The sequence below is a fragment of the Oryza sativa genome, chromosome 1 (assembly GCF_034140825.1).
Source record: "Oryza sativa Japonica Group chromosome 1, ASM3414082v1".
Lineage (NCBI taxonomy): Eukaryota > Viridiplantae > Streptophyta > Magnoliopsida > Poales > Poaceae > Oryza > Oryza sativa.
Window position 1 is genome coordinate 34,248,260 of NC_089035.1, and position 14,699 is coordinate 34,262,958.

Consider the following 14,699-nt stretch of genomic DNA (forward strand, 5'->3'; position numbering starts at 1 on the left):
AAAAGGAATGAAGCGAGCGCACAGCGCACTGCCCATTTATTTCTGGAGAAAATCTGTGGCGTGACTCGACTCGAGGACGTTGTCTGCATAGACCGTTCCACTACTTGAAGTCTTGCAGGGACCTAGTTATTAGCTAGCTAGCGGCTGCCGCCTGCCGCCCAGCAAAATCGAGCACACAGGGAAAGCGCCGAGAAGAATAGTGGACATGGGACGGGAGCCGGAGATGGAGGAAGCACGGGAGAATGGGGGCGTCGGCGGCTCTGTGCTGCCTCTGGCCTCGCTCATCTCTCCAACTGGGAACGAGGTGCTCGTCCCGTTCATGCTTTGTTTCTGATTCTCTACTCGATCGGTTCTTGTCGGTTAAACTTGCTTGCTGTTCTCCGGTTTTAAAGATTGCTTATCCAGGCCTTGTACTGTGGCAAGCGAACAATAAGCACATCCTTGATTTCTGGGGTGGATTTGAACATGCTAGGCTGGATATAAATCATGCGGGTGAATTGATCTGATATTACGAAAATCAATATATATTGTGCTATGGATGTATCAGTTCAGTCAGACGGCAAAATCAAAGTGAGTAACTCCTCAGGAATGGTTGACTATCCTTAATCATCAGTTTTTCACGATGAAGCTGCAAGCCTTATGATCCCATCGACTGTTGAGTATTAACCTCTCAAACAAGTGGCTAGGAACGGGGTGCCAAAGAATTGAATTACGATCCTAACTCCTTTGCCAGCTCTAAGAAATCTCAAGTCCCAACTCTCAAGGTTATACTTATAAATTACAGTATAAGATTATTTTTTGGTTGCAAAAGTAAAAACGCAAACCGAAAGAAAGGTTCTAATATAATACGCAGATGCTTTTTTTTTTCTTATAGAGAACATCCAAACTGTATGTGGATTTTGTGAAATAGAAGAGGAATCAGATTTCGGCTTTTAGAACAGTTCGGTATTCTGTAGTCCAGTCCACACTACAAGAATCAGAATACTAGCTTCGTGCAGAATGTGTTTGCAACTTTGCTGTCTCAGTGTTGACATCTGTACGCCTTCTTTTGTACCGGGAAGCATTCCTTTGCTGCCTTTTTTGCCATATCTTGTTCCCCATTTCTGTCAGCCATACATGGTCCAATGGTCCATGAACAATCTGATCAAAACTCAAAGGAAGGTGTATTTTTCACAGGTGCAGATTTCTGAGCTAGAGGGCAAGATCATAGGGCTGTACTTCGCTGCAAACTGGTACCCCAAGTGCGAGGCCTTCACCCCCGCGCTGACCGCCGCCTACCACCAGCTCAAGGAGCACGGCGCCGGCTTCGAGGTCATCTTCGTGTCGTGCGACGAGAATCGACCGTCCTTCGAGAGGTTCCACCGCGCCATGCCGTGGCCCGCCGTGCCCTTCGGCGACATCGGGTGCAAGAAGCGCCTCAGCGAGAGGTTCCAGGTCGAGGGCATCCCGCGCCTGGTGGTGCTCGCCCCGAACGGCGAGGTCGTGCAGCCTGATGCCGTCGAGCTCGTGCACCGCTACGGCGATCGGGCATTCCCCTTCACGTCGGCGAGGGTGGCGGAGCTGGAGGCCGACGAGCAGCGCAAGTTCGCGTCTCAGACGCTGGAGAAGATCTTCTCCGTCAGCGGGAAAGACTACGTGAACGGTAGCCAAGAACAGGTAAGTTTTGTTGGCAATATAGTCATTAATCGGCATATTTTAATCCAAGAAATTGAAACAATGATCATGGCATAAATAGCGTAGGGTGATCTTAACATAACCAGTAGCATACTAGGCGCATCATGAATGTCAGAAACAGGAACATACCAGTAACGCGATAACATGCTAGAGGCATCATGTAGAACAGGAACAAGAACATAGCGCACATAGTTCGCTAACAATGGGAACATGAATAGCGCTAGCAACAGTAGCAGGAGGAGAAGATTATACCCCGAGAATGGCCCTCCGCTGGATGGTGAGGCAGAATTGCCTCCGTTGTTGTTGTTGTCGTTCACGGCACCTCCTCCTGGCGCACCAGCTCCGGATCCGGATCCAGCTCCTGTCGGCGGCGTACCACCTCCGCTGGCAGTGGCGGCGGCAACTCCAGACATGGCGACGAGCAGTCGTGTGGGAGGCACTCCCCAAAAACCTGATCACCCGCCTACCCGGTGCAGATCTCAGGCGAAGGTGTGGTTTCGGAGGCACTGCTCTTTCCAATCTCTCGTGCGCGCAAGAGATCAGAAGCGAGGAAGCGAGAGCAACTCAGGCGCGGAGAAGGAGAAACTAACACCGGGAAAGAAGCGAAGAAGACGGATCGAACTCGCGGCCTCCTTATCTATCAGGAGAAAGAACGTGGACGCGCTGTTGCGGAGGGAATCGTGGGAACGTGGGTTAGTGGCTGCAAAAGGATAGCGACGTGACGTGACGCACGCCCGCCGCCAGCCAGCCACGCCCACGGCACGGCACGGCCCGGCCCGGCCCGGCGCGCGCGCGCGCGCGTGTGGCATTCCGACCCCCACCTCAACTGGTCAACAGGGAGCCTCCAATAACTCCCTATTTAGGTTGAGATATTTCTCGCTTAAATCCTAAGGTGGTATTATTATCCTCAACATTTATTATGGGCCTTTGAGATTTAATATTATAAGTTGGGCCTAGCCCAATTATTCTAACAATCCCCACCAAATTTTAAGGCTCATAAGAAATGTTCTCAATGTTGTGCCTGTTTGATATACCAGGGTTTTGGTGGAGACTGTTAAGTTGAACTTCCACCTAGGAAATGAGCTACATCAGACCACAACTGAACAGTGGACTATGCCTTGAATTGTAAGTTTTGTGTGATCAGGTTTCACTCAGAACCTTGACTGGTACTGGGCTGCCGTTCGCATCCCCTCTGTTTGGAGCATATAAGTCAAACTCCAGGCCTTTCATGAGTATCTAGAGATCGCCCAAACCTCATAGACTGTGACTAGCAGTCGAACTCATATAGGTGTGTTCCTTCTGAGATGTTCTGCAGGTCAACATCTCTGCTTGGAAAAGCCACTCGGATCACATTAAGACATAAGCCATCCTACCATGCAGAAAAGAAGAGAAGCACATCATGAAAATGAGCCCTTTTCAAGGGTCTCTTCTCTCAGTCACACAATAGTTTGTTTCACCATCCAAATTCACGGGATCTCCGATCACAATGGACAGGTTTCCACTATTATGCAACCTTAGGTGGGTATCAAGCCCATTTCCCTCGATGCACTGTCTATCACATTACGTGGTAGCCCCTTGGTAAACTGATCTGCCAGATTTCTAGCCGTTTGGACATAGTCCAATGCTATCACTCCGGAGTTTTTCTGCTTTCTGACAGATTTCAGTTTTCTCTTGATGTGTCTAGATGACTTCATGTTGTCCTTTGAACTGTTCACTTTAATAATCACTGTTTGATTATCGCAGTTCATTAGGATAGCTGGCACTGGTTTTTCAACCACCGGCAAATCCATCAGGAGTTCACGAAGCCACTCGGTCTCAACTGTCGCAGTATCTAGTGCTGTAAGTTCTGCTTCCATTGTTGACCTCGTTAAGATGGTCTGCTTGCAAGACTTCCAGGAAACAGCGCCACCTCCAAGTGTGAACGCATATCCACTTGTGGCTTTTATCTCATCAGCATCAGATATCCAGTTTGAGTCACTATACCCTTCTAGTACTTTTGGATACCCGGTATAGTGAATTCCATAGCTCAAAGTGCCCTTTAGATAGCGCATTACTCTTTCCAGAGCCTGCCAATGATCGTCTCCCGGATTTGAGACAAACCGGCTCAGCTTGCTTACAGCAAATGAGATGTCAGGCCTCGTTGCGCTAGCCAAGTACATCAATGAACCAATGATTTGAGAGTATCTCAGTTGATCTCTTACTATTCTTCGGTTTTTCCTTAATAGCACGCTGGGATCGTAAGGAGTAGGAGCTGGCTTGCAGTCACTATATCCAAAGCGACTCAAAACCTTGTCCACATAGTGGGATTGCACAAGTGTAATCCCACCCTCATCTCCTCTTTGTAGTTTGATGTTAAGAATAACATCAGCCTCTCCCAAATCCTTCATTTCAAAATTATTGGACAGATAGTCTTTGACCTCCTCAATCACATTAAGGCTGGTCCCAAAGATCAGTATGTCATCGACATATAAGCACAAGATCACCCCTTCTCCCCCACCATAGCGATAGTATACACATTTGTCAGCTTCGTTCACAACAAAGCCTGCAGATGTAAGCGTGGTGTCAAACTTCTCATGCCATTGCTTAGGTGCTTGCTTGAGGCCATACAAGGATTTCAATAGTTTACACACCATTCCCTCCTGACCTTCTAGTACATACCCGTCTGGTTGATCCATATAGATCTCCTCCTCCAGCTCTCCGTTTAGGAAAGCTGTCTTAACGTCCATCTGATGGACGAGAAGACTATGAGAGGCTGCCAGAGCAAGTAGTACTCGAATCGTGGTCAAGCGAGCAACTGGTGAGTATGTGTCGAAGAAGTCCTCGCCTTCTTTTTGGGTATAACCCTTGGCCACAAGCCTTGCCTTGTACTTTTCGATTGTACCATCAGGCCTAAGCTTTTTCTTGAAAACCCATTTGCATCCTACGGGCTTGCACCCATATGGACGCTCAACGACTTCCCAAGTACCATTAGACATAATCGAGTCCATTTCACTGCGTACTGCTTCCTTCCAGTAGTCAGCGTCAGGAGATGAATATGCCTCTTCTATGGTTCTTGGGGTGTCATCTACGAGGTATACAATGTAGTCATCTCCAAAGGATTTTGCAACCCTTTGTCTCTTACTCTTGCGAGTATCTACAATGTTGTCCTCCTCAGGATTTTCCTCAGGCGTTTGATCATTGTGTTCTATCGGTGCATAGTGCTCATGGGGCATGACAGTTTCTTTACTAGAAGTGCTAGGTGTATATTTCATAGGAAATTCATTCTCAAAGAATGTAGCATCTCTGGACTCAAGAATTGTACCAGCATGCATGTCGGGTACTCCAGAGTTTACTATTAAGAATCTATAACCCACACTGTGGATAGCATAACCAAGAAACACACAATCAACAGTTTTTGGTCCAAGTTTCCGCTTTTTGGCTATAGGTACATTTACCTTGGCCAAACAGCCCCATATTCGTAGGTATGAGAGATTTAATTTCTTCCTTTCCCATTCCTCGAATGGTGTTACTTCCTTTTGCTTCATTGGAATTTTATTCAGGACATGACACGCAGTCAAAACTGCTTCACCCCACCATTCCTTGGAAAGCCCCGCAGTGTCTAACATGGCATTCACCATCTCAGTTAGAGTATGGTTCTTTCTTTCGGCCACCCCATTTGATTGGGGTGAATAGGGAGGCGTCATCTCATGAATAATTCCAAACTCTTCGCAAAAGGATGCAAACTCATTGGAAAAATACTCCCCACCTCTATCAGACCTCAACTGTTTGATTTTCCTTTCAAGTTGGTTTTCTATCTCAGCTTTATAGATTTTAAAGTAATGCAATGCCTCATCCTTTGTTTTCAATAGATACACATAGCAAAATCTAGTCAACACGCCGTTCATTTCGCACAAATCAGAATGAACAAGTTCTAGAGGTGCCAAATTCCTCGCCTCAGATGCCTTGTGAGGCTTGCGAGGTTGTTTCGATTGAACACAAGTATGGCACTTGGAACCTTTGACCAAAGTGAATTTTGGAATTAAACTCATGTTAGCTAAGCGCGTCATACACCCGAAATTCACATGACAGAGTCGCGAATGCCACACATTAGACTCATCATTCTCGCTAATATGGTTCACAGCATTATGATTATTACACATGTCATTCAAAGAAAAGCGGAACAAGCCTCCGCTGTCATAACCTTTTTCAACAAAAGTCCCATATTTAGATACGACACATTTATTGGACTCAAACACAAGTCTAAAACCTTCTCTACACAATAGAGAGCCGCTAACTAGATTCTTCTTTATTGAAGGGACATGCTGCACGTTCTTCAGCTGCACGGTCTTTCCCGAAGTAAACTTTAGATCGACCGTACCAACACCGTGAACAGCCGCAAGCGACCCGTTTCCCATCAACAAGGAGGAACCTCTCCCGACCTGATAAGAAGAAAACAGAGAAATATCAGCACATACATGAATATTAGCACCAGTATCCACCCACCAATCAGGTGAATGAAAAACAGAGAGAACTGTAGGTAATATTTTACCGTACCCCGATGTTCCTCCGCCCTCGCTAATGATCATGTTGGCAGACTTCCTGTCTTTGCGCTCAGGACAGTCCTTGGCCCAATGCCCAGACTTGCCACACACAAAGCAGTCTCCCTTTGCCTTTCCCTTGCCCTTCTTCTTAAAATTGGTTGCAGCCTTGGGTTTGACATCAGGCTTGACTTTCTTGTTGTTGTGGGATGCATGAGGGTTCTTCTTCTGTACCATATTGGCACTAGAACCTCCCTCAACCTTTTTGCCCCGGACGTCCTTTGCCCTCGCCTTCTCCTCAACACCCAAAGAGCCAATGAGATCAGGAACACTGAACTCTTGTCTCTTGTGCTTTAGAGAAGTGGCAAAGTCCGACCAAGAAGGTGGTAGTTTGGCAATAATGCCACCCGCCACAAACTTGTCCGGCAACTCACAGTTGTTGTTCTCAAGTTCCTTAGCCAGCATCTGAATCTCATGAGCTTGTTCTACTACAGAACGATCATCGACCATCTTGTAGTCATAGAACTGCTCCATGACATACAGCTCACTGCCGGCGTCAGAGACTCCGAACTTGGCCTCAAGTGCATCCCACATGTCCTTCCCAGAAGGCATGTGCATGTACACGTCCACTATGTTGTCAGCGAGTACACTGATCAATGCTCCACGGAACAGGCAATCCGAAGCCTCGAACATGGCCTCTTCCTCAGGAAAAAGAGGTGGTTCACTTCGTTTGCCCCGTGAAACATAAAAGCACTGCATCGCTGTCAACCACAATAGTGCACGTGCTTTCCATCTCTTATAGTTTGAACCATCAAAAGCATGTGGTTTCAGTGCAGCAGCAAAGCCAACTACCGAAAATGACCTATCAGGTTTTTGGATTGTTGGCAATATAGTCATTAATCGGCATATTTTAATCCAAGAAATTGAAACAATGATCATGGCATAAGCAGCGTAGGGTGATCTTAACATAACCAGTAGCATACTATGCGCATCATGAATGTCAGAAACAGGAACATACCAGTAACGCGATAACATGCTAGAGGCATCATGTAGAACAGGAACAAGAACATAGCGCACATAGTTCGCTAACAATGGGAACATGGATAGCGCTAACAACAGTAGCAGGAGGAGAAGATTATACCCCGAGAATGGCCCTCCGCTGGATGGTGAGGCAGAATTGCCTCCGTTGTTGTTGTCGTTCACGGCACCTCCTCCTGGCGCACCAGCTCCGGATCCGGATCCAGCTCCTGTCGGCGGCGTACCACCTCCGCTGGCAGTGGCGGCGGCAACTCCAGACATGGCGACGAGCAGTCGTGCGGGAGGCACTCCCCAAAAACCTGATCACCCGCCTACCCGGTGCAGATCTCAGGCGAAGGTGTGGTTTCGGAGGCACTGCTCACCCGCCTACCCGGTGCAGATCTCAGGCGAAGGTGTGGTTTCGGAGGCACTGCTCTTTCCAATCTCTCGTGCGCGCAAGAGATCAGAAGCGAGGAAGCGAGAGCAACTCAGGCGCGGAGAAGGAGAAACTAACACCGGGAAAGAAGCGAAGAAGACGGATCGAACTCGCGGCCTCCTTATCTATCAGGAGAAAGAACGTGGACGCGCTGTTGCGGAGGGAATCGTGGGAACGTGGGTTAGTGTTGCAGAGGGAATCGTGGGAACGTGGGTTAGTGGCTGCAAAAGGATAGCGACGTGACGCACGCCGCCAGCCAGCCACGCCCTCGCCCACGGCCCGGCGCGCGCGCGCGCGTGGCATTCCGACCCTCACCTCAACTGGTCAACAGGGAGCCTCCAATAACTCCCTATTTAGGTTGAGATATTTCTCGCTTAAATTCTAAGGTGGTATTATTATCCTCAACATTTATTATGGGCCTTTGAGATTTAATATTATAAGTTGGGCCTAGCCCAATTATTCTAACAAGTTTAAGAGCGTCGGTGCATGGCACAAGATCGAGCTTGCATTACCATTGCCGTTGATCCAAAGCATGAATGCATCCAGCTGTTGGCCTCACCATGGCTAAGGGCTGCAGGTTCCCATCTCGAGCCTAGTCGGGAAGACGGTAGGGCTCTACTTCTCGGCGCACCGGTGTGCGCCGTGCATCAAGTTCACCGCGAAGCTGGCCGCCATATACAGCAACCTGAAGGGCAAGGCCGAGGACTTTGAGATAATCTACATCCCCATGGACAAGGAGGAGGACGGGTACCTGCGGTCGTGCAGCGACATGCCGTGGCTGGCGCTGCCGTACGACGACGGCGCGTCGTCGGGGGCGCTGGCCAGGTACTTCGACGTCCGGGAGATCCCGACGCTGGTGGTGGTTGGGCCCGACGGCAAGACGGTGACGAGGGAGGGGAGGAACCTGGTGAACCTCTACTTCGACATGGCGTTCCCGTTCACCGACGAGCAGATCAGGCTGCTGCAGGAGATGGAGGACGAGGATGCCAAGGGGTACCCGCCGTCGCTGCGCCACACCGGCCACCGCCACGAGCTAAGCATCGTGTCTGACAAGTCGGGAGGAGGGCCGTACATCTGCTGCGAGTGCGACGAGCAGGGGCTCGGTTGGGCGTACCAGTGCATCGCCTGCGGCTACGAGATACACCTCCGGTGCGGTCGGGACATGGAAGGCAGGGCGGAATAGGAGCATAGGGCCCTCCAACTCGTAGTATATTGAACTGAACGTGGTGTGGTGTGGTGTGTGTCTATTGATCTGAACAAAGCTTGGGTTGCTCTTGCCAAGCCTGATGGCAGAATAGATGAGGATAACACAAGTGGTTTCTGTACTTCTGTTATGTGTTCCTTGGCTGCAAAAGTGATGCAGTTCAGGGTGTTGAATAAACGTGATAATGCTGGATACGAACGAAGACTTGGGTCTTGCCTTGCGTCTCCCTAACAGCAAATTAATGAGCCCAAGCTTAGTTTCATAACATATTATAACCTCCACAGATCACATGATCACATCGAAGTCTTGTGCGCTGTGGCTGATTAATACTAGAATTTATCCAGTTCAAAAGTGATAGTAATCGATAGTGTAAGAGCTCATAGGAGATGAATGCCAAATCCAAACAACAATTGCATGAGAAGCGAAAGCTTAGATAAACACAGTATACTTTTGTTTAGTAGACAATATAACAGAACCGAATTTTCATATAGGTAGCACGTACAAACCATATTGAAACAAGTTGCATCAATAACCAAGAGCTCACACCGACACAAATTCAAATGTCTTAGAAGTAGTAAAAACTGGTATTATCACAACTTCAGGCTTCAGACACTTCAATATTTTGTATCATATAATAGCACATAGGCATTATGTGTAGCCTAAAACCCGTGTATTTTGATGCTCTCTTTCTTTACAATTCCAGCCTAGCCAAAATAGAAGCTCATCAGATAAAAGCAATCTGAACAAATATGAAGATAAGCGTTGGTATCATATAGATTACCTGAACTAGGAACGTCGCAACATTTTTACGCTGATCACCTTGAAGTTGAATGACCTGAAAAAATAGCAGAACATTCATCATTATACACATTCACTATTTCACACCAGACAATGTGAATCCAACACAACAGAAATGCTATTTTGTACCTGGCCTAACTCTGGATCTTGGACTACAGTACCATTACAACAGAATTCCTTTTTCAGATCCTTGAGGATTTTGTTGTAACTGTACTCTTTCTTCAAGCCCTGAACAGTAGTCAGACTCTTTCTTCCGTTGCGCTGCTGAATGCGCACGTGTACATAGTCCTTTGATCCAGCACCAACGCTGGAGTCCTCAGCATTGGCTTCCGCAAACGGATCTACAGGGAAGATTTCAAAATTATCAAATGATGGGTTCAGGCATGCTCAGAATAGACTACCAGTTACTCCTAATCAAAATTAAATAGAAACGAGGTAAACCAGATAAGATACAATTCTAAACAATATAGCTCGTAACTGGATATCAATATATCCTGTTGACTGAAATATACAACTAAGAGTAATCTAAAGTAATTTAGAAAAGAAATATAAATATTTATTCTCTAAGAAGTAGAACCTATTGATCAAATCGTTAAAGCTTGCACAGGCGATGTTATGATAACTAAATATCCAAGGAAATGTGTGCATACCAAAAGCTGATGGAAGCTGGACGTCGAGATCAGACATGAAATTTGCTAGTTGAGTTTGATTGGTCTCAAACAGATGAAAGCTGATTTCTTTGTCTCAATGCAAGCTGCAAACATTCCAATCAAACGCATCTAAAAAAGATAAGTGGCCAGCAAGAAGTGCATCTCCAAAACAAAATTATTTCTTATCATGATTGGGTCTGATGGCATCTATCCAAAAAAAATGCACATGAAATCAACCAGGGAAACATAAGAGATACAGGCTACAGCTCAAGTACATCCAACAAAAATCGAGGTGGATTTAAGCCCGGAAAAAATCCAACAAAAATGCACCAGTGCCGTTTTACATATTATTATATGACCCCATATATCCTACCAGGCTACCACACATAGTTCCTGTTAGGGATGGATTTCTTGGTGGTAGAACAGAACATTCAACAATTTATGTCAACGTTGTATTATAAAGCAGATATGGTCTTGCAATAAGTCCCACTAATTGGGTAATTCGCGCAGGTACAGAATTATCAAAACGTATCTGACGCAAATCAAGCATAAACATCAATACACCTCCCAACTTGCAAAATTAAATTGTGTTAACTCATAGACAGAAGCCAATTATAAAATCGATCATTCTAAGCAGCAGGAAATCGAAATGCCTCTTTTACGGACACTAACTAAAATAGCGGGATCATAGCCCATGATGTATGAACATATTAGATCAAAACAAAACAGGTAACGTCTATTAACACTAAAAATTCCCCAAATCTGACGCCTGAATTCGCCCTAAAAAAATCCAGCATCTTCGCGTCGAGGCAATAACGAATGAACCTAACCTACCACCACTTTCCACTCCCCCAGACCCTCGACACCACCACCCAATCGGACAAAACGATCTCCAAATCAACGACAGGACCACCCCCCAATACCTACGAGATCCACTTCGCTCGTGGCGAGATCACGAAACGCGTGAGGAACTCCCACCACAGAAGGATCTCTCGTGCTTCAGACGCGGAAAACGGTCGGAAACGGTCGGAAAAACCCTCTACCATTTCCATTTTCATTTTATTTTCTCGAAAATGGAATCGGAACGGTATACTTGGAAACGGTAACGATATCGGTTATATCGGTATCTTGGAAACGGAACCGTCGGAACGGGAATATACCGATATCGGACGGAAGTCGAAAATTCATGTCGGAAACAGCGAACTGTGGTATCATCCCGCATTTAACTATGTATGAAGATGACCTTATAATTTCACCCTTGCATCATTACGCTGCCACACAACACCGTTATATGATGATTAATAAGTTGACAATAAGATTGATAAATAATATAAATAAAGTTCAATGATACTTCAACATCAATGTGGCTAAAGCATACAATGTGGCTTACATGATAGGATTACAGCATAACTAATATTGTCCGACTTTTTTTAGGATATAGATTTGAAGTCTTCGAGAACACCAAGCTCACAAGCTGGCATGGCTTCAGCTGATCAGCTCCTTGTCAAACATCATTCATTATTTCATCATCAATTGACATAGCTATATCGTCGTCCTACAGTGGCACATTGCATAAGAACTTTTATGTTGACACTGTATAACTACTGTTGTAATTAAGTTTCATGCTAAACTAGACTTTTTGGTATTTCCAGGTCGATCACAGAGAGGAGTCAAGATGGTGGGGCCCGCCAGTGGATCCCACCGTCTTTCTTTTCCTCTCTTTCTTTTATTTTTTCTCTCTCTCTTATCCTTCCCTTCTCTCGGTTCCTTTTCCTGCTCTCTCAATTTCTTCTCTGTTTTCTCTCTCGTTCTCTTCTCTGCCTTTGGCTCCTTCACGCGCGCCCGAGAGGAGAGAGGCGCCGGAGATGGCGGCCTGGCGCAGGGCGGCGGTGGGGGAAGGAGAGAGGAGAAAGGGGCGGCATCGGTGGGGAGGAGGAGGCTGGGGCGGTGCGGCGGCGCTCGGCGCTTGGCTCGGTGGCACGGAAGCCGGCGGTGGAGCATGGGGGAGGGAAGGTGGCCGGCTGCGACGGAGGCCGTCGGGGCGAAGGAGGTTGCGGCCAGCGTCGGCGACCTGGTGGCGGCGCCCAACATGGCGCGGCGGTGCCCCAGCGCCGATGAAGACGACGATGCGGTCAGGCCTAGTTGGCTTCTTTATTCAGAATGGGCTGCTCCTTAATGCCTAATGGGCTCCTCCTCCTGCTAGCCAGGCCCAGCCGACTTCCTTCTTCGGAATTTTGTCGGAAATTTGACGGAAATTACCGATAAAAAACGGTTACCGACAAAACGGTCGGAAAAAACCCCATATCATTTCCGCTACCATTTCCGAAAGAGATTACCGTTTCCATTTCCGATACCGACAATTACCGATACCGATTGAAACGGTCGGTGCAAACCGGAAACGGTAGCCGGAATTCTCGGAAATTTCCGTACCGTTTTCACCCCTACTCATAGACAGAAGCCAATTATAAAATCGATCATTCTAAGCAGCAGGAAATCGAAATGCCTCTTTTACGGACACTAACTAAAATAGCGGGATCATAGCCCATGATGTATGAACATATTAGATCAAAACAAAACAGGTAACGTCTATTAACACTAAAAATTCCCCAAATCTGACGCCTGAATTCGCCCTAAAAAAATCCAGCATCTTCGCGTCGAGGCAATAACGAATGAACCTAACCTACCACCACTTTCCACTCCCCCAGACCCTCGACACCACCACCCAATCGGACAAAACGATCTCCAAATCAACGACAGGACCACCCCCCAATACCTACGAGATCCACTTCGCTCGTGGCGAGATCACGAAACGCGTGAGGAACTCCCACCACAGAAGGATCTCTCGTGCTTCAGACGCGGAAAAGCCAGATCGATCGGGGTAAGAGAAGGGAAGGGGAAGGTCACCTTGATCGGCGAAGCGGAGCGGAGGGGAAAGGCGAGGGAGACGACGACGCGGCACGGCTTGACCACGGGGCAGACCTCTCTTCTGGTTCTGGGCGCTTCCGGCCGCCTCCACCACGCGTCGCTTATAAACGGGAGGAAAGCGAGGAAAGGGACGCGTTTTGGTTAGGCGAGGCGGCGAATTAGAACGTGCCGAGCTGTTCTCCCCTCACGGCCGAGCTAAATTTAGGCATTCGGCCTTCTTGGGCTTTTCAGCCCTCACATGATTTTGACTAGGAATAAGTTCATCGGAGGTCCCTCAACTTAACAGTGAGATTTGATTTTGTAAAGTCCCTTAACCACAAAACCAGAAATCTTCACTCCTAAACTATACAAAACCGTCTAATTTAGGTCCCAAGTCAGTATAGATACCTGGTTTTGCTGACGTGGCATCCTAGTCAGCAAAAATAATAAAATAAATATATGGGGCCCATATGTCAGTGAGAGAAAATGATTGGGCCCACATCTATTTTTTCTTTTATTTTCTCTTCTCTTCCCAACCTCTCACGCGCAGGCGGGCATATGCGTGTGTGCGGCCGACGGCGGAGCGGGCGTGGCGGTCACGCGCAGCGGAGAGAGATGCAGAAGTAGCCGCGGCGGCGAGGGGCCGGAGCGGCGGCGGCGGAGAGCAGAGTCGGCGGCGGGCTAGCGCGGCTGCGAAGCAGGCAGGACGGGCGGCGGCGGGCGAGCGTGGCTGCTAGTGCCGGCGGTGGACATGCAGGCAGGCGGAGTGGTGGAGAGCGGAGCAGGCGGCGGGCGGCGATTGGGGAGCGCGGCTACCAGCGGCGACGGTGGGCGAGCAGGCAGGCGGAGCGACGGAGAGCTGAGCCTGTAGCGGCAACCCGACGCCGTCCGACTACATCGTCAACACGTTCCGCTGCTTCGAGCAGCAGGCGCCGCTGGGCGCGGTGACGGTGAGCCCGTACGTGGTGGTGTCGCTGTACAGCAGCATGCACCACGACGTGTGCCTCCTGATGCACAGCTGCAAGGCCAACCTCATCCTGCTCCCCTTCCACAAGTCGTCGGACGGCGCCCGGAGCACGGCCAACAACGCAATCCGCGCCATCAACCGGTCGGCGATGTAGTACGCGCTGTGCTCGGTGGGCATCCTGATCGACCACGGCCTGGCGGCAGGGTCGGCGTGCGCGACGGCGTCGAACAGCACGCTGCAGCGGGTGGCGTTGTACTTCTTGGGCGGCGCCGATGACCGGCCGGGAGACAGCCGCCCGTCCTGCCTGCTTCGCAGCCGCACTCGCCCTCCACCGACTTCGCCCTCCGCCGCCGCAGCTCTGGCCGCTCGCCGCCGCGGCGACTGCTGCATCTCTCCCCGCTGCGCCGGCCGCCGCGCCCGCTCCGCCATCGGCCGCACACTCGCATCTGCCCGCCCACCTGTGAAAAGTTGAGAAGAGAAGAGAAAAATAAAAGAAAAAATATATGTGGGGCCCACATCATTTTCTCTCACT

General features: G+C 48.6%; 2 protein-coding genes across 4 annotated transcripts; one reads left to right on the forward strand and one right to left on the reverse strand.

The window, feature by feature from the left end:
- The first annotated feature begins 72 nt into the window (after positions 1 to 72).
- Positions 73 to 9,061, forward strand: LOC4324135 (probable nucleoredoxin 2). Of its 2 annotated transcripts, none has more exons than NM_001417821.1 (3): positions 73 to 304; positions 1,177 to 1,656; positions 8,222 to 9,048. In NM_001417821.1, exons 1-3 carry the CDS (start codon positions 206 to 208, stop codon positions 8,825 to 8,827), a joined length of 1,185 nt encoding a protein of 394 aa, NP_001404750.1. In that variant the 5' UTR covers positions 73 to 205; the 3' UTR covers positions 8,828 to 9,048. The 2 variants fall into 2 exon arrangements, with proteins under 2 accessions (NP_001404750.1, XP_066163113.1); XM_066307016.1 differs by having other exon boundaries at positions 117 to 570; positions 8,222 to 9,061.
- A 197-nt stretch (positions 9,062 to 9,258) lies between these two features.
- On the reverse strand, positions 9,259 to 13,294 carry LOC4324136 (protein translation factor SUI1 homolog). Of its 2 annotated transcripts, none has more exons than XM_015765679.3 (5): positions 13,201 to 13,294; positions 10,297 to 10,400; positions 9,776 to 9,987; positions 9,630 to 9,683; positions 9,259 to 9,552 (listed from the first exon to the last, which is right to left on the reverse strand). In XM_015765679.3, exons 2-5 carry the CDS (start codon positions 10,331 to 10,333, stop codon positions 9,508 to 9,510), a joined length of 348 nt encoding a protein of 115 aa, XP_015621165.1. In that variant the 5' UTR covers positions 10,334 to 10,400; positions 13,201 to 13,294; the 3' UTR covers positions 9,259 to 9,507. The 2 variants fall into 2 exon arrangements, with proteins under 2 accessions (XP_015621165.1, XP_066165233.1); XM_066309136.1 differs by lacking the exon at positions 13,201 to 13,294 and adding an exon at positions 11,220 to 11,303.
- Between the last annotated feature and the right edge of the window lie 1,405 nt (positions 13,295 to 14,699).